The sequence below is a fragment of the Coniophora puteana genome (assembly GCF_000271625.1).
Source record: "Coniophora puteana RWD-64-598 SS2 unplaced genomic scaffold CONPUscaffold_3, whole genome shotgun sequence".
Classification (NCBI taxonomy): Eukaryota; Fungi; Basidiomycota; class Agaricomycetes; order Boletales; family Coniophoraceae; genus Coniophora; species Coniophora puteana.
This window is the reverse complement of record NW_006913055.1, coordinates 1,243,486-1,262,017: the sequence shown is the minus strand read 5'-3', so window position 1 is coordinate 1,262,017 and position 18,532 is coordinate 1,243,486. Positions and strand designations below refer to the sequence as shown.

The following is an 18,532-nucleotide window of genomic DNA, read 5'->3' as shown; positions in this document are numbered from 1 at the left end:
GTGACGTGTATGGTTTATGGGCAAGCCCGGACATCTCGTCAACGGCCGACGACACTAAACACTGCTCTTTGTTCCCGCTTACACCCTCCCGTTTCCCCTCCCCCAGCACACCCGCACACATCAGAACATGGAAGGCGAGATCGATGGTTGGATTGAGCAGCTCAGCCAATGCAAGCAGCTCTCGGAGGCGGACGTCAAAAAGCTCTGCGACAAGGTGCGTTTGCACGCATGCAGGCGTCGTTTGCGATAAAGCGCCACATCTCACCCTGCTTCGCGTTCGCGCACAGACCCGGGAGATATTGATGGAGGAGTCCAATGTGCAGCCGGTCAGGTGCCCCGTGACGGTCTGCGGCGACATCCACGGCCAATTCGTGCGTTCATTCTCTTGCGTGTCGCGCGATCGACCCACTGATGCACGTCCTCGCCCTCGACTCTGCCCCGCATGCCGCCGTTTTCATTTGGATTACGACATCAGCACGATCTATCCGAGCTCTTCCGGATCGGCGGCAACTCGCCAGACACGAACTACCTCTTCATGGGCGACTACGTCGACCGCGGGTACTATTCGGTAGAGACAGTCACCCTGCTCGTCGCCATGAAGCTGCGGTACCGCGACCGCGTCACGATCCTCCGCGGCAACCACGAGTCGCGGCAGATCACGCAGGTTTACGGATTTTACGACGAGTGCCTGCGGAAATATGGCAACGCCAACGTCTGGCGGTTCTTCACCGATCTGTTCGACTTCCTCCCCCTCACTGCCCTCATTGATAACCAAGTGAGCGGCTCGAATTTGGCCCGAGCTCCGCTTATTGCGGAGTTTTGAGGTGCAAATTGCTGATACACCTTGTGCTGCGTTAATAGATATTCTGTCTCCACGGAGGCCTCTCACCATCCATCGACACACTCGACCACGTCCGCTCCATCGACCGCATACAAGAGGTGCCCCACGAAGGCCCCATGTGTGATCTCCTCTGGTCCGATCCAGACGATCGGTGCGGCTGGGGCATTTCACCCCGAGGTGCTGGATACACCTTTGGACAAGACATTTCAGAAGCTTTCAACCACAACAACGGGCTTACCCTCGTCGCGCGAGCCCATCAGCTGGTTATGGAAGGTACGCTGGAAGGTACGCAACGCGGAACGTGATTTCTGATGACTTGGTTCGGGATGCAGGCTACAGCTGGGGACAAGACCGGAATGTGGTGACGATCTTCAGTGCTCCCAACTACTGCTATAGATGCGGCAATCAGGCTGCTATCATGGAGATAGACGAAAAATTATCGTATAGTTTGTGAGTCTCCGCTTTGGTGGTTTCACGACGTCGCATTGACTGTGGGGTCAGCCTACAGTTTGACCCGGCTCCTCGGGCAGGAGAACCGATGGTATCACGACGCGTCCCTGACTACTTCCTGGTGAGCGTTGTGCCATTGCTCGCTTTGACCTCTCAGCTGATGGTGGCATGTAGTAGTGAGATGCATCACGATGCTGATAATGTACATACTGCCCTTTATTGGCCATGGTCCTTTCTAACACTATACCACGCCATGAGACGTAATTTTAGCAGTAGCTTTTTTTTCCTGCCCCGCGTCCGTTTTTCACCTCATCGTCTCCACTTCTGTATCGGTGCACGCGCGCTCAGTTTCTGTCGTAAAACCACGTGTAAAAAGGCCTTGTCCATGGACTCGTTTGCAGCGACACCTCATGAAGATATGTGCAATTTCAATTTGCATGTGCTAAGGACTACTATATACAAGCAATGCTCATTTTTTTTCTGGAACCAAGCGGGAGGGTGACGACGGCTTTTGTTTTCCCTGGTGACAAAGGGCATTTGTTGATAACAAGTGGCAGGCAAACAAAAGCAAACACAGTCGATCGCGCTTTGCTTTGGCTCGCGTTTTTGGTTTATGTTGAGTTTATGCCACGCCGGTTACGTTCAACAGACGACCTCCCTCTTCTCCCTCTCCCGCGCCCCATCCACCTGCCTCACCCACCCAACGTGCTCCCCCTCCATCTGATAACCGCACAGCTTCGAGCCAACCACAACCTGCATATTAACCCGCTTCATTTTACACGGCTCGCCCTAGAAACGTGACCTGCCACGAGGACATATACATACGCTCGCCTGCTCAATCAACAAGTCTTCTTACCACTAGTACATGTCATTCGCGGGCACGCCACTAGGTCAAGGTCGTCGTCTTGATCATAACGCTTTTCTCAACAAGAACACACAACCACATAACAACCGCCACAATACAAGGACATTTCAAAAACCGCATAGTCCAACACGCTCGATTCCGACCTCTTACGCCTACGGGTCAGCCCATTTTCTTTAATAGACGTCATCTCCTCGGCATGCTCACGTTTTTTATTCCAGCGCGCCCCCCACAGGTACTCGATCCTTTCCCAAGCCTGCTCCGGGTCGCTCCTTACACTCCTCCCTCCCAGATCGCGACGCCGACGAGCCCGCCCTCGTGCGCTACGCCAGAGCAAAGCAAGAACAAGTCAACGCACGCAAACTGAATCCCGAACATTGGAGTGTCCGAGACACCTCGGTCAACGTCGCAGCCGCGTTCCAACAAGCCGCATCGACGTCACACAATATGCAGGGCCCACCGCCGCCGACGACCAACACGAACAGCCACGCCAACTCCGTCTGGGCCTCGGGCTCGCAGCCGGGCCGTAACCTGCCGCGGAGCACGTCCGTCGAGTACGAAAAGGAGTCGCACCAGATGCTCAACCGCCGGCTCGCCGCCCCACCGCCCAAGCGCAGCACCGTGCGCAGGCCGCTGTCTAAGCAGGGATCGGGACACTCGCATATCTCTGAGTCGGAGGATGAGCACGGGCGCTCCAGCGCGCCCAATGGGCGAGGCAAGAGCCCGCTCTCCACAGTCTTAGACGTGTCTAAGCGCGCCCTTGATGCCGCCTCGTTTTACCTCCGTCAACGCTCAACTGAGCCCGAAAATACTTCCGGGCGCTCGAATGGGCGCGTGGTCGGGGACGACTCCAACTCGAGTTATGATTACGCCTCGGAAGAGCGCACGTTCCAGGACCTGCTTTCGAAGCAGGGCGGCGACATGTCGCAAGAGAGCGCGAAGAGGCAGGCTGCTGCCGCCCAGAGGCGGAGCAAGATGTCGATCGACAATATGGCGTATCGGCCTGAGTCCGAGGAGGAGTATTCGGACGACGATAACAATTCAGATGGCGAAGGCCGAAAGCGCAGGCGAATGACTAAGAAGAAAGATATTGGAACAGGATTCCTTACCACCCTGCCAGTGGCAGGATATGGCAAACGGAGGAAGAGAAAGTCAAAGGGAGGGAACGAAAATGTTGAAGAAGGTGAAGAAGAGGAAGAACGTGGGAGTGAGGAGGTCGTTGAGCAGGTGAGTTTCTAGATGTTTTTTTGCGGCAACAATTTGACCGGGCTTAAACTTGCAGCAAAGAGCTGGTTCGCGACCTCCAAATTCTCGCGGGTCGACCCAGCCAATTGCGAAGCCACCATCTCTCCGCGGGTCAGCCCCACCACAACAGCCATCTTACATATATGATGCATCTGGAGAGGGGTCGATGTTGGATGTTGAGATGGCCCTTCACTCGATACCAGAGGTTGACGAGCCCCCGCTGGCTGACGGAATGTCACCGCCTCCATCCAAACCTGCGCGAGCACCTAGTTCATTCTCAATAGGCGCTCTTCTTGGAAGAGGTGTCAACTTCGTCATCCGCTTCTTCCTCGGAATTATTGGAAGAATCCTACGGGTGATCAGTGCCGTTTTCATGCTCCTGGGCCGTATATTGGGTACCTCCATGGATGTTATTGTACGCCGCCCCCTTGTGTGGCTGTCGGGCGTGAACGCAGGACCCTGGATTGATGCTGCTCGTTATGTGGTGATTTCCCTCGTCTTTTACCTTGCATGGACAACACTTCGTGCTCCCCTTACCAACCTGGTTTCTTCCGGGCGCCCTCCCGCCCCCTTCATCGCCCCCGATGTTCCTATCTCCAACCTCGACGAGCTTTCAGCACGCCTCCAGTCTTTGGAAAGCATGCTCGCAGGTCTCTCGGTTGATTATCAACGCTCGCGCGCACAACAAGAACTTGACACCCACGGCCGGGGGGAGCTTATCAACCGCATCTATGCTCTCGAAGGCCGGTTGCGTGAGGAAGCTACCCGCATGGCCAAGGCTGAACAGAGCGCAAAGGCGTCAGCTTCTTCCACTATGGTAGAGCTGCGCAGGGAGATGGAGAGCCTGCGTGCTCAGCTCCACGCCGTCGAATCTGCCCCGCGCGAGACCATCGTCGCTGGTCCTTCGAGCGATAAGGAGGCGCGCAACTGGCTGCGTGCTCTGGAGGACCGCGTTGGCGACGTCGAAGGCGGTATCAAAGAGGCCATCGAGCTCGGCAAGAACGCCGTTGCCAAGGCAAGCGAGTCGCCCTCCCCGCAACCTGGTTCCGCCGCTGCGTGGTGGACGAAGCTCGCCTCCGGGACCGGCTCCAAGGCTGGTGGCCTGACGATCAAGTCCTCGGATGGGCAGGACGTGAGCTCGCTCATGAGCCAGCTCGTCGATAACGCGATCGCGCGGTACGGCACGCAGGACATCCTCGCGCGGCCGGACTTTGCCCTGCACTCAGCGGGCGCGCGGGTCATCCCATCGCTGACGAGCTCGACGCTCGAGCTGCGCCCGCAGACGTGGCGCGGACAGGTGCTGGGTCTGCTCACGGGCAACGGGTACGAAGTCGGGCGCTCGCCGATCACGGCGCTACACCAGGACACGCACTCGGGCAACTGCTGGCCGATGATGGGCACGGAGGGCACGCTCGGCGTCGCGCTCGCGTTCCCGGCGCACCTCGATGCGTTCACGGTCGACCACGTCGCGCGGGAGGTCGCGTTCGACCTCCGCAGTGCGCCGCGCGATATGGAGGTCTGGGGGCTCGTCGAGGGGCGCGACAATCTCGCGCGGTACGCGGCATGGGTCGCGGAGAAGGAGGCGCGCATCGCGGAGGCGCGGCAGCGCGCTGAGGACGCCGGGGAGGCGTTCAGCGAGGAGGAGGATGTGGCTCCCGAGGACAGGCTCGAGGAGACGCCGGGCGTGCTGCGCAGGGACGTGCCGTACGTGCGCCTCGCGTCGTTCACGTACGACGTCCACGCGCCGCAGAGTATCCAGACGTTCGCCGTGCGCGACGAAGTGCGCGCGCTGGGCATCGACTTTGGCGTCGTGAGCCTCGTGGTGAAGAATAACTGGGGCCGGGACGAGTTTACGTGCATCTACCGGTTCCGCGCGCACGGCGAGCGGCTCGGTGGGATCCCGGCTACGTTTGAGTACGAGGAGGAGGGCGAGGGCAGCGAGGCTTCGTCGTGATGGGATGTGATGGAATGGATGTGATAAGAAAGGAAGGAAAGTAATGAAGTAATGTATAGACGGTTGGAATTTTCCTGGAAAACTGCAACGCTACCTTTTTGTTCTCTGTTTTTTTTTTGTCTTTTTCTTGTCTTTCCCCCCTAGTTAGTTACAGTTAGTAGTTAGTCACGTAGGTCAACGATGTATATAGCTCACCTTGTATTACTCCTGGTCATCGTGCTTCTTCCATTTTCTTCCCTGTTATTGAGGTTTCCTCTGCTCTTTTCTTTATTTTAAGTTTAATCATATCTTTCTCCTCTTTCTTTTAACTAACTGGTCTGATGTGGACGGAGGCTCAGAAATGCGCTCGCAGTGAAGCAATAATTGTTCTGGGAGTCAATTCCTACTCGTACACGAAGGAAAGCGGTATTGTATACATGGAGTTCAATTCAGGAAGCATAAGCCATCACTCGTCAGCACCCTTGGTGTCCGCATTGACCATCTTGTCAGCCGCCTCGACGAGCAGCTTCTCGATCCCGGGTTCCCGTGAGGAGTGGCCTGCGTCTGCGACGATGTGGAGGGTGATCTCAGGCCAGACTTTCTTGAGTTGCCATGCTGTCGTTGCCTGCGATATTGCGAGTTGATTATTATGAAATGGTTGGGAGTGCGTGAGGAGGGACGTACCGGGCACACGACATCATAGCGGCCCTGCACGACGATGCAGGGGATATGCCGGCTGGAAAACAGGGTTTTAGGGGTCGGGAAGAGGTGAACGCGGGGGCGAAACTTACATCTTATCGATCTCCTGCTTTTCAAGCAGCTGGCCGTCACGCATGAACCCCTCGTTCACGAAATAGTGGTTTTCTATCCGAGCGAATGCACTGTTCTCTACCACATCAGCATCAGCAAGATGCAAGATACACAGCGACGCACTTGGCATAGTCGTCCTTCTCCGCCTCCGCGATCTGTTCCTGGCTGACGTACAGCTTGGACGTAGCCATCTCCCACTTGGTCCACGCTTTGGCCGCCTGGATGCGCACGGCGTCGTCGACAGCGTTGAGCTGCGCGTGGTACGCGAGCATGATGTCGTGCCGCTCAGCCTCGGGAATGGGCGCGATGTATTCGTCCCTGTTGTTTGATTGAGTGTCAAAGTAAAGAAAGGGACTGATTGATACGGTGGGAGGAAAGCGAAACGTACCATGCCTCGGGGAAGAGATGCGAGGTGCCATCTTGGTAGAAGAACCGGAGTTCACTGGATAGCGCTGGCAGATGAGGGTGTGTGGAATTAGGTACTGGGGTAGAAGCCTACCTCCTCCGGAGAGTGAAAATACCGCTGGAGTAACTAATCAGCGAGGGGATAACAGCTGGATTGTATGGATTTACGAACCGAAGCACGAGACTTCTGACTCTGTCAGGGTGCGACTACATAAGTTTCTCCGATAAACTTTCATTTGGCGTGCAAATATACGCGCCATACCTGAGCGTACGAAAGGGCAAGAGTTGAACCCTGACTCGGGTGTCAGACATTGTTCATTGACATGATTATAGAAGTGACATACCCATGATCCACCAAAGACGTGCCATGTCTTGATACCAAGCGTCTCGCGGAGCTTCTCAATGTCTTTGACGAGATCCCACGTAGTGTTTTCTTCCAAGCACGCGCTCCTTTGAGACGATTAACTGGATGCATACCGACATAACGTGATTCGTTAGCTTACGGTTTCGACTTGCCCGCGCCACGCTGATCAAAGAGGATTACTTTGTACTTGTCGGGATTGAAGAACCCCCTGTCCTTTTCGGTGACGTTGGATCCAGGGCCGCCTGCATATACACACAATGGTCGAACTTATAAGGCCAATTGTGATTGTTTATGACAGCGACCTGTGCGCACCGTGCAAAAAGACGACTGGATGACGAGTATTAGAGAATATAAAACACGGAGACACAAGCAGACGACACACCTGGCTTGCCATTCGGGTTTCCGACTATCTCATAGCTACACAGCATTGCGTCAGTAACCTGTGCGATCACCCAACCCGAAGACTTGTACTGACTGGAGAGTATGCTTGACGGACTGCCCAACTTCGAGCTTTCCGACTTCGAGTAGCTTATTGAGGGGGTACATGCTGGTACTGGTGTCTGGTGATGGTGTCTGAGAGCGTGTACTGAGTGCAGCAACAACTCTGGGCCTATGACTGTATGTATGAGGACACAGATACGGATTGGTATAGCTTGATTGCGTAGGCAGCCCCTTCTGGATCCGCCACCGCGTCTGCAGGCGTACCCCAGATAACAAGGTGATCATCGGAGATTCCCTTTCAGCTCCGCGAACGCGCCGCACGAATATGGGGAATTGCCCGAAGACTCTCCGGACACTGTGAAGTTAACGTTTCAAAAAGTTCAAGAGACTGGACAAAGTTGACAGGTTGAAGGGAAACCTTTCAGAGAAGGACGCGACGCGACTTAGGAGCGAAATTAATGGCACGATACGCGTAAATTTATGTGAGGCGACACGTGTCGCTGAAATAAAAGGGCTGACCGACGGTGCAAACGCGTCCTTTGATTCGCGCTTTCGCATCTCGCTACTCGTGTTTGTCTCGTGTCATTATGTCCAGCTCGCCCGTCTCCTATCCTCTCCCGGTCCCCAACGCGACAAAGGCTGCCCCACCTGCCGAGCTGAGTGAAAAGGAGCAGGGCCTGTACAACAAGGTGTACGAGCACTTCACGCAGGAGTCGTACCTTCTTCCGGACTCCGAGGATGGGACGTTGAAGGAGCAGGAGAAGATGTGGCTTGTATGTATGCTTTGCTCTCTTCTCTCTCTTTAGATCATCAAAAACTCACCTCGTCGTCATGAAAGTCGTACGAATGTCTGCTTAGGTGCGTGCTTCGAGCCTGTGCATCGACTCGGATTCGCGCAACTCACGTACTTCCCCGTTTTATGTAGGTACCTTCGCGCCGTGAAATGGAATAGCGCCGAAGAGGCTATTCAGAGACTCGAGACAACTCTCAAATGGAGACGAGACTACGGACTGTACGACACCATCACTCCTGACTCAGTCCAACCCGAGGTATGCGTCCATATGCTCTCCCAATGATTTGTACTCAACCCCGCCAGGCCCTAACGGGCAAAGAATTCCTCTTCGGCTTCGACACACACGGCCGCCCCGCGCAATACATGCTCCCCAGCCGCCAAAACACCGAAGAGTCGCCCCGCCAAATGCAGTTCACCGTCTGGTACATCGAACGCACGATCGACCTCATGGGCCCCGGCGTCGAGACGCTCGCGCTCATGATCGACTACGCGGACAAGGCCAAGAACCCGTCGCTCGCGACCGCGCGCACGTTCCTCGCCATCTTCCAGACGCACTACCCCGAGCGCCTCGGCCTCGCGCTCATCCTGAACGTGCCGTGGCTCCTGAACGCGTTCTACAAGCTCGTCACGCCGTTCATCGACCCCGTCACGCGCACCAAGATGCGCTTCAACCCTGTCGCGACCGCCGACGGGCTGTATTCGACGGCGGCTGCGGCCAAGGCGGGGAATAAGGAGGAGGAGAGGATATTTGAGCTCGACCAGCTGGCGAAGTCGTGGGGCGGGGAACACGAGTTCGAGTACAAGCACGAGGAATATTGGCCGAAGCTTGTGGAGATGTGCGAGGCGCGGCGAGCGGCGCTGTTTGAGATCTGGAAGGGTATGGGCGGAACGATCGGGCTGAGGGAGTATGATATGAAGATGAAGTTAGCAAGCCAGAAGGACGAGCCTGCCGATGCCGCCCTTGCTCAGGCTTCCGAGGCAGTGGAGGCTTAGGATGTGATGCCATTGCCGTCAGGCTTCATGGTCATGGTGCGCCTGCTAGATATACCATATATTGTTTGGATTACTCGGACGGTTACATATAGAATGTCCCCGTAATATTGCTCATACGTTATTTAATGCTGGTTTGGGGAACATGGACCCATCATGAACGTGCGCGACAGCGGACGCCGGGAACGATCGAGCGCATTCTCCGCCACACGGCATGGCCCAAGCCATTTCTAGCAAGCGGTAACCGTCTTCGGAACGCTAACTCCTTGGTTAGCCAGATTTCAATTGGCTTACCTGCCGCCTTTCTCACCATGTCAACTCCATGTTCCCACTGAATCCCCTCCTAGTCTTGGGAAGGCCGATGGCCTCCCCTCACCTACGCGCATCGTGGTAGATGACTTTGACAGGCATCAGCGAACTGTTGATCGTTATGTCAAGAGCCATAGAACAGCCTCGTTCATTCCGCGAAGATGCTAGGCATCTCCTTCGTATTTGCCCAGAATACAACGCCGCCTGGTCCATCAATGCGGCGTGCAGAAGAATGCACCTGTCATGTCAAGCTAACCGCCAGCCAGCTGGTCCCTTGTGTATGCCACTGGCGCGCGCTTAATCGCGCTTTTTATCAAGCTGCTTCGGCTTCCCCTTGTCCCCGCCTTACCTTGGGTGCCATCTTCGTCTCTAGAGTTCTTCACGTTTCAACACCTGAGTGATGACCATGCACGAGCCGCTGCCTGTCCCGGAGCGTCCGGACGCGACACCACCGCCGGAGCTTGGCGAGAAGGAAGCCGAGTTGTATAAAGCGGTGTACGAGCACTTCGCGAAGGAGGGATACGTGCTGCCGAACGAGGAGAAGGGGGAGCTGTCGGAAGAGGAGAAGGAGTGGCTGGTGAGTCTCTTATCTCTGCCTTGCGGTCCGAGTTGCAAGAGTCTCCGTGACTTGTTTTCGGCTGTCCCTCCCAGACGTACGAATGCATGCTCCGGTATGTGTGGCTTCGCCCTCGCGCCACTTGCGCTCGCTCCTGATGGGGCCTTGCGATTGTTTATCAGCTATCTCCGGTGTGCCAAGTGGAACGAGAAAGAGGCCATCAAGAGGCTCGAAAGCACGCTCAAATGGCGGCGTGAGTTCGGCGTGTACGACGTCGTGACCGCTGAACAGGTAGAGCCTGAGGTGAGTGTATCCCATTTGCACGTGTCCTCGCCATGACATGCAAATTGCAGGCCGTCTCCGGAAAGCATGTACTGTTCGGATTCGATGTGGTTGGGCGTCCTAACGCGTACGTCTACCCGCACGAGGACGGCACGCGCGCTGTCCAGCTGACCGTGTGGATCCTGGAACGCGCGATCGACCTCATGCCGCCTGGTGTCGAGTAAGTGCCTACCTTATTAACCCCGGGAGCGCCTGTGAGCATCGTTGATTGTTCGTAACGACAGGACGCTGAATGTGCTCGTGAAGCAAGTAGACGGAAAGATCCCCGCGCTCTCGACCTGCCTCTCGTTCCTCAACATCGTGCAGACGCACTACCCCGAGCGCCTCGGGCTCGCGATCGCGACCAACATGTCGTGGATGCTGCAGCTCCTGGTGAAGCTCATCCGCCCGTTCATCGACCCCGTCACGAACGAGAAGATCCGGCTGAATGCCGTGTCGCGCGACGACGGCGCTATCTGCACGGCGGGCAAGGACGGGGAGAAGCTCGTGGACGGGGACCAGGTCGCGCGCGCGGGGTGGGGAGGGAATGTGGGCTTTGAATATGTGCACGAGGAGTATTGGCCGAGGCTGGTGGAGATGTGTCGGAGGCGGAGGGAGGGGATGCATGAGGCGTGGAAAGAGCTTGGAGGGACTGTTGGGATCAGGGAGTGGGACGTCAAGATGACGCAGGAGAATATTGAAACTTCGACAAATGTGGATCTATGATAGTTGTAGGTCTAGGCCTGTAATGCTGAGCTAGTCCTCTATAGGCAGTTGCGTCAGTGAGATATGCAAGAAACATTGGAGTTTGAGTTCAGGGGTGGAAAGCCACGCGCGGAGTTCCGGGGACGGCGGAAGGGGACCGAGGAGCATGCATATTGCTGACTAAGCTGGGCTCTGGTTGCCGCAAGAGCTCCTTGTCCTTGTCATCAACAGCGACCACGCCACTGCCCGACACCCAGAGACGACGCTCTACGGACCCTCCTCTCTCCACGGAAAGAACATAGCACACGCCCACGACCCGCCCGCCCGACTGCTATGGAGAATGGCGACAGCTCTCATCAGAACGCGAACGCCATTGCGGGGCCATCCACGATCACCCAAGACACTCCCATGTTCTTTTTCCCTCCACAGCCAGGTCAGTATCGCCCCGTATCACTGCTTCACCACCCAGAATGAATGAACGACTGCATTTCTACTCCTTGCGCATACCCTCCAGGCGCTCCTCCCCCGCCAACCCACCTCCGAAGTACCCATGATCTCATCACGCGCTTCAACCTCCTTGCCGCCTACGACAAGTACGTCCGCCAGCCCCCAGCATCAGGCACCGGCGCCTCCGACGAAGCCACCGCCGACAAGGGCAAGGGCCGCGCTCCGTCGCCGACACCCGGTCCCGGTGCGGCCGCGGAGGACGAGCGCGACGGTGAGAAGAAGAAAAAGAACACCTACCGGCACCTCATCAAGGGCGTCCCGGGCAAGCACTCGATGAAGAAGGATGACTACCTCACGACGATCATGCAGGTTCCGCCGAAGCAGCGCATACCCATCGTCGAGTTCGACGCTCACCAGCGCGAGGCGTTCACTGTCAGCCCCGAGGGCCTGAAAGGGGTGCGTCATCTTTGTGTCCATCGCCTCTTGCCCGTCATCTTACATTATATGCACCAGTGGAATGCGAGTGCTTTGATATTGGAATCTGCGCAGGCGCGGGAAGATAGGAAAAGACGCGTACGTCGACGATGGTCTCATTGTATCATCGTGATCGGTGCTTATGATTGCCCCACCATCATCAAAAAATCAACCATATTTTGCCCACACTGTACAATTATTAAATCACACAGAAAGAGCTCAAAAAGCTGGCCAAAGCACAAGCACAAGGCCTCGCCCCGGGTGCTCCAATGCAGGTAGATACGCCCGGTGGCCCTCTGCAGGCACCTGGGACCAATCTTCCACAGCCGCCACCAGAACCACAAAGTACCCGCCCTCGAATGCCGTCCGTCCAGATACCCCCAACACGTGTGAACGGGACGCCGACGCCGACGGGCGCACGACCACCACAGAGCGCTGTGCTTCCTCGGACGAGCACACCTCTATCGGCAGCACCAGGGCAGCGGGGGACGAAGCGGGCAATGGACGACGGTGGAGGGGGCACGCCGCTGTCGCAGGTCGTGTCGAACGGGCCCATTATGGCTGCGTCCGCGAACGGCGTGGACATGGGTGTGGGCATGGGTGGGGGAGTGGGAGGCAGCGGAAAAGCGATCGTTGGGCCGGGGGGAGTGCGTGCGCGGCCGATGAAGAAACAACGGATGGTGAGCGATCGTCATCAGCTATAATTGGCTTTCACATAAGCTCCGGATCCACCCCACCCCACCTTTTCTCCCCTCCCGCTTTGGTGTTGCTGGTGATGCGTTGTTACGCTGGTTTTTGTCGTTATGAATTCAAGGGATTTGGGTCTGAATGTTGATTGGTTCTGTAGGACTCGCAAGGTCATGCCATCCCGGTGCAGCAGCCTACACCTCAAGGTGCATGAAGACGCATTTTCTAACGGGATTCTGGTTTCGCCTCCCTTTTATTCCTCTCGTGGGTGGGCATATCCGACACTTCGTCGCTTTTGTTCGAACATCGCCGCCGAAAAGCAGCCACATGTTGCTCGAAAGAGTTTACGGCGCGCATTTTTGCTTTTTGCCAAATAAGACGGCGTGTACGACGAGAAGCACACCATACAGGCTAGACTCAAGCGCCCCTTCGTCCTCGAGCACCGCCGTCTTGTGCCGCTTTTTAACATCTTATTTTTCGCCTTAATATATTGAGATACCATTCACATTGCATCATCGTCCAACACACACATCTTGCCCCCTATACACTATCCATTCATCCCCACCCCCATCCCAATCCCACCTACACTTCGCCCCCCTTCGCTGCATGTTCTCGTCTCCTCCCTGCTGTCATTGTGTTCGCTCCATCGTTGTGAAATATACGCCCATTGTGCCAGATTTTCGCAGCTGTGGGGATTAAGGAAATAGTTTGGAGCTCTGTGGTTTCATTTCGGTATCTTGATTGTTAGGCATTGCACGCGCTGACGTTTTCAGGTTCATTGAATGTGATGCCCCAAGCGTATAGGGTGGAGACGTGTTGGGGCCCACTGCCATTCGATCTCGCCATAAGGTGCTTATCACACTCTCGCTGTTATACTTTGTTTAATCTTCTACAAAGCAGCGTGACCGGAATAGACGCCCATTTGCGTCCCCTTGGTCGCGTGCCGCCGGGGTGTTATCCAAGTCGAGAACGCTCGAAGTCTCCGAAAGGACACTTGATTCAAAGAAGCTTCTGTGGGTCTCGCCGGTTCCTGAAACTTAAACGACCCTGCAGCCGTGTGTGCGTGTTATTATAAAGTGGTTGTGGTAGGCCCCGTTGGGATGCTGTATCTTCTCACCTCCTTGCTCAGTCGCCCATGGACAACGCGACCCTCAGGGTGGCGCTTATGGGGGTCGGCTCGGCTGCTACAGTGCTAGTTGGTCTCGCGCTGGTTAAACAGCTTCTGGCGAGAAGGTATACTTCTGCGGGCCCCTCGTTGCCTCCGGGACCTCCACCGCTCCCTATCGTAGGCAACGCGCTAGAGGTTCCTTCGGATGAAGCCTGGTTGACGTACACGAAGTGGCAGAAGCAGTACGGTATGTCTTCCGAATCCGAGCTTCCCTTTCCCTTCCCGCCCCGGGCTGCCTGTGACTAAGCAAGAGTTACTTATCTATCGGTCGTGCAGGAGACATTGTATACTGTCGTCTCTTGGGCACCGACGTCGTCGTCCTCAACTCGGAAAAAGTGGCAGAGGTCCTTTTGGAGAGACGGTCGCGGATATATTCGAGCCGGCCGCACCTCGCCACCAGGGTCCCGTAAGCGGTCTGGCGTTCACTCGTCGTCAATTATTTACTTTTGTTGCTCGTAGCTTCGGATGGGGCTTCCACTTCGTCTTCGAGGAGTACGGCGACAAGTGGCGGACGAATCGCCGGCTGTTCCACCAGTCGTTCAGGGAGGAAATGACGATGCACTATCATCCATTCTTGCAGCGTTCGTCGCACCAGTTGCTGCTCAACCTTCGAAGGGACCCGGCGAGGTTGTTTGAGTATCTGAGTTTGTCTGTATCAATTCGTTATGACTCGGACAATTGGCACTGGATGTTCAAGCGGCTGACGTTTTATTCTTGTTTTTATTTTTATTTCTCAGGTTCGCAAACTCAGCGATGCTATCGAGCATCTACGGTTACGAGACCAACGACGTCCATGATCCTTTCGTGCGCAATGGGGAGAAAGCGTTCGCCACGCTGGATGTGATCACCCCCGAAAAATCGGTGTTGCTCGAGCTGTTTCCGTTTAGTAGGTCGCTGAGCTCTTTCACCTATCCGTGTCCATAAGCTGATAATAAAATAATGGCAGTTCTCGACCTTCCAGATTGGTTTCCGGGCATTGCTCTTCAGCGGCACGCCCGTGCAGCCCGGAGGGTTATCCACGACTATATTGAGAAGCCTTTCCAATTTACTATGAAAAATCTGGTACGTACCAACAACAGGAGCGTTCTTTTCGATGGGTCTGAGGCCCGTGTCAGCAAGCAGAAGCCTCTTTTCCGTCGATGCTGTCTGATTCAATTAGACGGTTCGCCCATCGTCAGGACGAGTTTTCGGAGAATATGATGAAAGAGGTGTCGGCTGCTGCATTCACAGGTGCGCGTGTATATCACTGCTTATATAGTTAACTACTGACGCGGCGTATCAGGTGGAGCAGAAACGGTGCTGCACCCGACAACTCTAACACCACTATTTTGAGAACTTATGGGCTGTTTAGACCTCCTCTACCCTCCTAGTACTTGTTCTTGCCATGGTGTTGCACCCGGATGTGCAAAGGCGAGCACAGGAAGAAATAGCGGCTACGATTGGGAGTGTCCGGCTTCCTGCACTCGAAGATCGACCCGCTCTTCCCTACATCGACGCCGTTATCCGCGAGGTTATGCGGTGGCAGCCCGTCGTCCCCCTAGGTGTGTCTGTTGCTCGAGAACTTCGAGGGCACCGTCGTTCATACTTTTTTCTCAGCTGTTCCGCACGCTACTGTCGAGAACGACGTATACGATAATTATTTCATTCCCAAAGGGTCGACCGTTATCCTCAACACATGGTACGTGTTACTGCGTGTGGGACTAAGTACCATGTTCGAGCACCAAAAATTATGCAGGGCTATCTCTCGAAACCCGGAAAAATACCCCAACCCCGAGACATTCGACCCCGGGCGTTTCCTAGACGCAGATGGGCAGCTCACCGAAGACGGCGTAAAATGGAACTTTGGCTACGGCCGTCGCATCTGTCCTGGGCGTCATCTCGCAGAGGCAGGAGTATGGATTTCGGCAGCGTGTCTCCTTGCGACATTCAGCTTCTTGAAGGCAAAGGATGAAAGCGGTCGGGACGTTGAGTTCGAGCCAAAGTGGACGACGGGGCTTAATCAGTCTGTTTCTTTTCTTCCAAGTAATGTCTAATTGCAAGGCTGACATCCATACGAATAACAGCCGCCCCGTGGTACCGTTCCCTTGCCGCGTTGTACCAAGGGAAGGCACGCTCATGTACTGAACCCTAACTGTATGGACGTCTTCATACCGGTTTTATTTGATCACCGTTATACTGCATAACCCCACGCAGTGCGAGTGGTCAAGTCGCGAAGTCCAATAGATTCAACAAGCACCGAGGACTCCTGACGCGAGCGTTTATCTTGAGCCAAACGGATGGCCATCTCGAGGGCGCCGTGTGCGTACCGTTTCGGCAACGTTCTCCCATCCAAACCGCGAGCTTGTTATAGCAAATAGACTGGAGCACTCCCACATTCAGTGAAGCGCCGCATGTATGAATAATATGACGTGGTGAGGTGCCATGGTACGGCGGTATACCAACATGGTATCAGCTGGAGTCTGTCATGTTTGGACGCTAATATAAGATCGATGCATTTACCGTCTACTCCCCCCACCCGTCTTTCAGTCACTTGTCGATGGACACCTCTACAAAAAACTCGATACTCGCTGGGATAGTCCCCGCTCTTCTTGCAGTCTTCTTTTTAACACTATATTTCCGACGCATCCAAAGTCAACTTAACGTCGGCGGCCTCCCTTTACCTCCAGGACCTCCGCAACTACCCCTCATAGGCAACGCACTCGATGTTAAAGCAGACGAACCCTGGCTGACATATACAAAATGGCGGGACCAGTACGGTGCGCATTCTAGTTTTCCAGTGCTCGCTCAAACTCTGAACGTCGCGTCCCCAAAACACAGGAGATATCGTCCGTTGTCGCCTTCCCGGCTCTAAAATCATCTTAATTGGATCCGAAAAAGTGGCCGACGATCTCTTGGAGAAGCGCTCGCGTAAATATTCGAGTCGCCCTCACTTCGCCACCAGAGCTGCGTGAGTCATCTATTTATGATGAGGTATGGAGTACTTACGCTAAGGCTGGTAGGTTCGGATGGGATTTCCACTTTGCCTGGGAAGGGTATGGCGATAAGTGGCGAGTCGATCGCAGACTGTTTCAGCAGTCATTTCGGGAAGAGATGACGATGCATTATCACCCTTTCCTACTCCGTGCTTCGCAGAGGCTCTTGCTTAATATTTCCAAGGATACCAACAACCTATTTGATTATCTAGCCCTGTGAGCTTTTACAAATGTTTCAGCGCGCTTTTACATTATTAGCTCACTATGTGTAGATTTGCGGGTTCAGCCATGCTCTCAAGTATATATGGCTACGAAACCAACGACATCAATGATTCTTTCTTCCGGACAGGAGAAGATGCACTAGTTTTGCTTGAAGTGCTTACGCCTGAGAAATCCGTGCCACTCGAGCTCTTCCCTTTCGGTAGGCTCTGTCGTTGATATGCATTTTGCACACATTGATATTTTGTGAGCCATCAGTTCCCAACCTCCCCGACTGGTTTCCTGGTGTTTCTCTTCAAAGACACGCCCGTTCTGCTCGGAAGATATTACATGAATATGTCGAGAGACCTTACCAGTTTACACTGAAGAGCTTGGTGCGTCCTTTTGACCCAAAACCTCATGTTCAATGACCTAGTCTTTCTACTAGGAGGCGAATCCTTCTTTTCCCTCTATGCTGTCCGATTCGATCAGACGCTTTTCCAATCGCGAAGATAGTTTCTCGATGGATATGATGAAGCATGTTTCTGCAGCCGCGTTCACGGGCATGTTGATTTTTCTTATAACAAAACATATAAGCCGCTCACGCATACACAAATATAGCCGGTGCCGAAACGGTGGGTGAAGTCCCGTAGTGGAAAATGGAAACTCATTGATATCTTAGACCTCTTCCACGTTGCTGGTCTTTGTGTTGGCGATGGTGTTGCATCCAGACGTGCAAAGGCGAGCACAGGAGGAGTTGGAAGCTATTGTTGGAAACAACAGACTTCCTACGCTCGAAGATCGACCTTCGCTTCCTTATCTTGGAGCCGTCATCCGTGAGGTGATGCGGTGGCACCCGGTTGTTCCCTTAGGTATGGCCAAAATCTGCTCAAAGCTCAGTTACCGTTCTTAAACATGCTTTCGTTAGCTATCGGGCATGCAACCGTTGAAGACGACGTATACGAAAACTATTTCATCCCTAAAGGCTATACCATCATTCCAAACACTTGGTGAGGTTTTATCTATAGTATACATCTCAGAGCCCTAACCGCGGAAACTACAGGGCGATCTCTCGAGACTCGACGAAATATCCGGATCCTGAAACCTTCAATCCCGATCGTTTCCTCAACGCTGACGGGAAACTTAATGGAGACAGCGTGAAGTGGAACTTCGGCTGGGGCCGCCGCATCTGTCCTGGGCGACATATTGCAGAGGCTGGAGTGTGGCTCGCGGCTGCTCGTCTGCTCGCAACATTTAGTTTCTTGAAGCCCAAGGACCGAGATGGCCGAGACGTCGACTTCGAGCCGAAGTGGACCAGTGGAGTCACAAGGTATGCACATTTTCTTCCAAAGCATTACACGGCTGAAGCGCTGATGTTGGTGTAGCCATCCTGTGATCCCATTTCCGTGTCATGTGGTCCCAAGAGATCCATCGCTAATCATGTCTGTTTTGGAAGCCATGGTGCTCGAATAATTCCGGAGTACGTTCAGGCTGCATTGAGCCTCTTCGGTGCTAGAGAGATAAAGGAAGAGCACGTAGGTAAATTAAGACTGATAACAAT

At 54.7% G+C, this 18,532-nt stretch overlaps 8 protein-coding genes across 8 annotated transcripts; 7 read left to right on the top strand and 1 right to left on the bottom strand.

The window, feature by feature from the left end:
* The first annotated feature begins 56 nt into the window (after positions 1-56).
* Positions 57-1,768, top strand: CONPUDRAFT_119439 (protein phosphatase 2A). Its single transcript, XM_007767610.1, has 7 exons — positions 57-214; positions 288-371; positions 476-775; positions 862-1,114; positions 1,174-1,291; positions 1,343-1,412; positions 1,466-1,768. The coding sequence occupies exons 1-7, from the start codon at positions 128-130 to the stop codon at positions 1,466-1,468; spliced, it is 915 nt and encodes a 304-aa protein (XP_007765800.1). The 5' UTR covers positions 57-127; the 3' UTR covers positions 1,469-1,768.
* A 242-nt stretch (positions 1,769-2,010) lies between these two features.
* CONPUDRAFT_135584 (uncharacterized protein) lies at positions 2,011-5,574 on the top strand. The gene is made up of 3 exons (XM_007767609.1): positions 2,011-2,314; positions 2,375-3,380; positions 3,436-5,574. Exons 1-3 carry the CDS (start codon positions 2,157-2,159, stop codon positions 5,350-5,352), a joined length of 3,081 nt encoding a protein of 1,026 aa, XP_007765799.1. The 5' UTR covers positions 2,011-2,156; the 3' UTR covers positions 5,353-5,574.
* A 115-nt stretch (positions 5,575-5,689) lies between these two features.
* On the bottom strand, positions 5,690-7,499 carry CONPUDRAFT_80482 (prolyl aminopeptidase serine peptidase). The gene is made up of 13 exons (XM_007767290.1): positions 7,386-7,499; positions 7,293-7,327; positions 7,223-7,237; positions 7,050-7,152; positions 6,891-6,996; positions 6,809-6,838; positions 6,719-6,753; positions 6,641-6,664; positions 6,530-6,583; positions 6,265-6,459; positions 6,123-6,212; positions 6,016-6,067; positions 5,690-5,956 (listed from the first exon to the last, which is right to left on the bottom strand). The coding sequence occupies exons 1-13, from the start codon at positions 7,454-7,456 to the stop codon at positions 5,798-5,800; spliced, it is 969 nt and encodes a 322-aa protein (XP_007765480.1). The 5' UTR covers positions 7,457-7,499; the 3' UTR covers positions 5,690-5,797.
* Positions 7,500-7,938: 439 nt separating this feature from the next.
* Positions 7,939-9,137, top strand: CONPUDRAFT_49942 (CRAL TRIO domain-containing protein; the record flags this gene model as incomplete). The annotated part of the gene is made up of 5 exons (XM_007767079.1): positions 7,939-8,124; positions 8,190-8,209; positions 8,277-8,400; positions 8,448-8,839; positions 8,888-9,137. The coding sequence occupies 5 exons, from the start codon at positions 7,939-7,941 to the stop codon at positions 9,135-9,137; spliced, it is 972 nt and encodes a 323-aa protein (XP_007765269.1).
* Positions 9,138-9,849: 712 nt separating this feature from the next.
* CONPUDRAFT_151001 (CRAL TRIO domain-containing protein) lies at positions 9,850-11,046 on the top strand (the record flags this gene model as incomplete). The annotated part of the gene is made up of 5 exons (XM_007767608.1): positions 9,850-10,020; positions 10,095-10,114; positions 10,182-10,302; positions 10,353-10,501; positions 10,566-11,046. The coding sequence occupies 5 exons, from the start codon at positions 9,850-9,852 to the stop codon at positions 11,044-11,046; spliced, it is 942 nt and encodes a 313-aa protein (XP_007765798.1).
* A 307-nt stretch (positions 11,047-11,353) lies between these two features.
* CONPUDRAFT_80442 (uncharacterized protein) lies at positions 11,354-13,198 on the top strand (the record flags this gene model as incomplete). The annotated part of the gene is made up of 4 exons (XM_007767289.1): positions 11,354-11,458; positions 11,540-11,928; positions 11,986-12,045; positions 12,159-13,198. Coding segments are annotated over exons 1-4 (1,003 nt in total), but the record flags the coding sequence as incomplete, so codon positions are not given.
* Positions 13,199-13,759: 561 nt separating this feature from the next.
* On the top strand, positions 13,760-16,265 carry CONPUDRAFT_99612 (cytochrome P450). Its single transcript, XM_007767607.1, has 11 exons — positions 13,760-13,988; positions 14,078-14,207; positions 14,261-14,449; positions 14,539-14,687; positions 14,748-14,863; positions 14,917-15,031; positions 15,084-15,097; positions 15,153-15,342; positions 15,398-15,479; positions 15,537-15,803; positions 15,866-16,265. The coding sequence occupies exons 1-11, from the start codon at positions 13,769-13,771 to the stop codon at positions 15,930-15,932; spliced, it is 1,539 nt and encodes a 512-aa protein (XP_007765797.1). The 5' UTR covers positions 13,760-13,768; the 3' UTR covers positions 15,933-16,265.
* Positions 16,266-16,337: 72 nt separating this feature from the next.
* Positions 16,338-18,444, top strand: CONPUDRAFT_150999 (cytochrome P450; the record flags this gene model as incomplete). The annotated part of the gene is made up of 9 exons (XM_007767606.1): positions 16,338-16,557; positions 16,619-16,748; positions 16,801-16,989; positions 17,046-17,194; positions 17,251-17,366; positions 17,654-17,843; positions 17,900-17,981; positions 18,035-18,301; positions 18,357-18,444. The coding sequence occupies 9 exons, from the start codon at positions 16,338-16,340 to the stop codon at positions 18,442-18,444; spliced, it is 1,431 nt and encodes a 476-aa protein (XP_007765796.1).
* Positions 18,445-18,532: the final 88 nt, after the last annotated feature.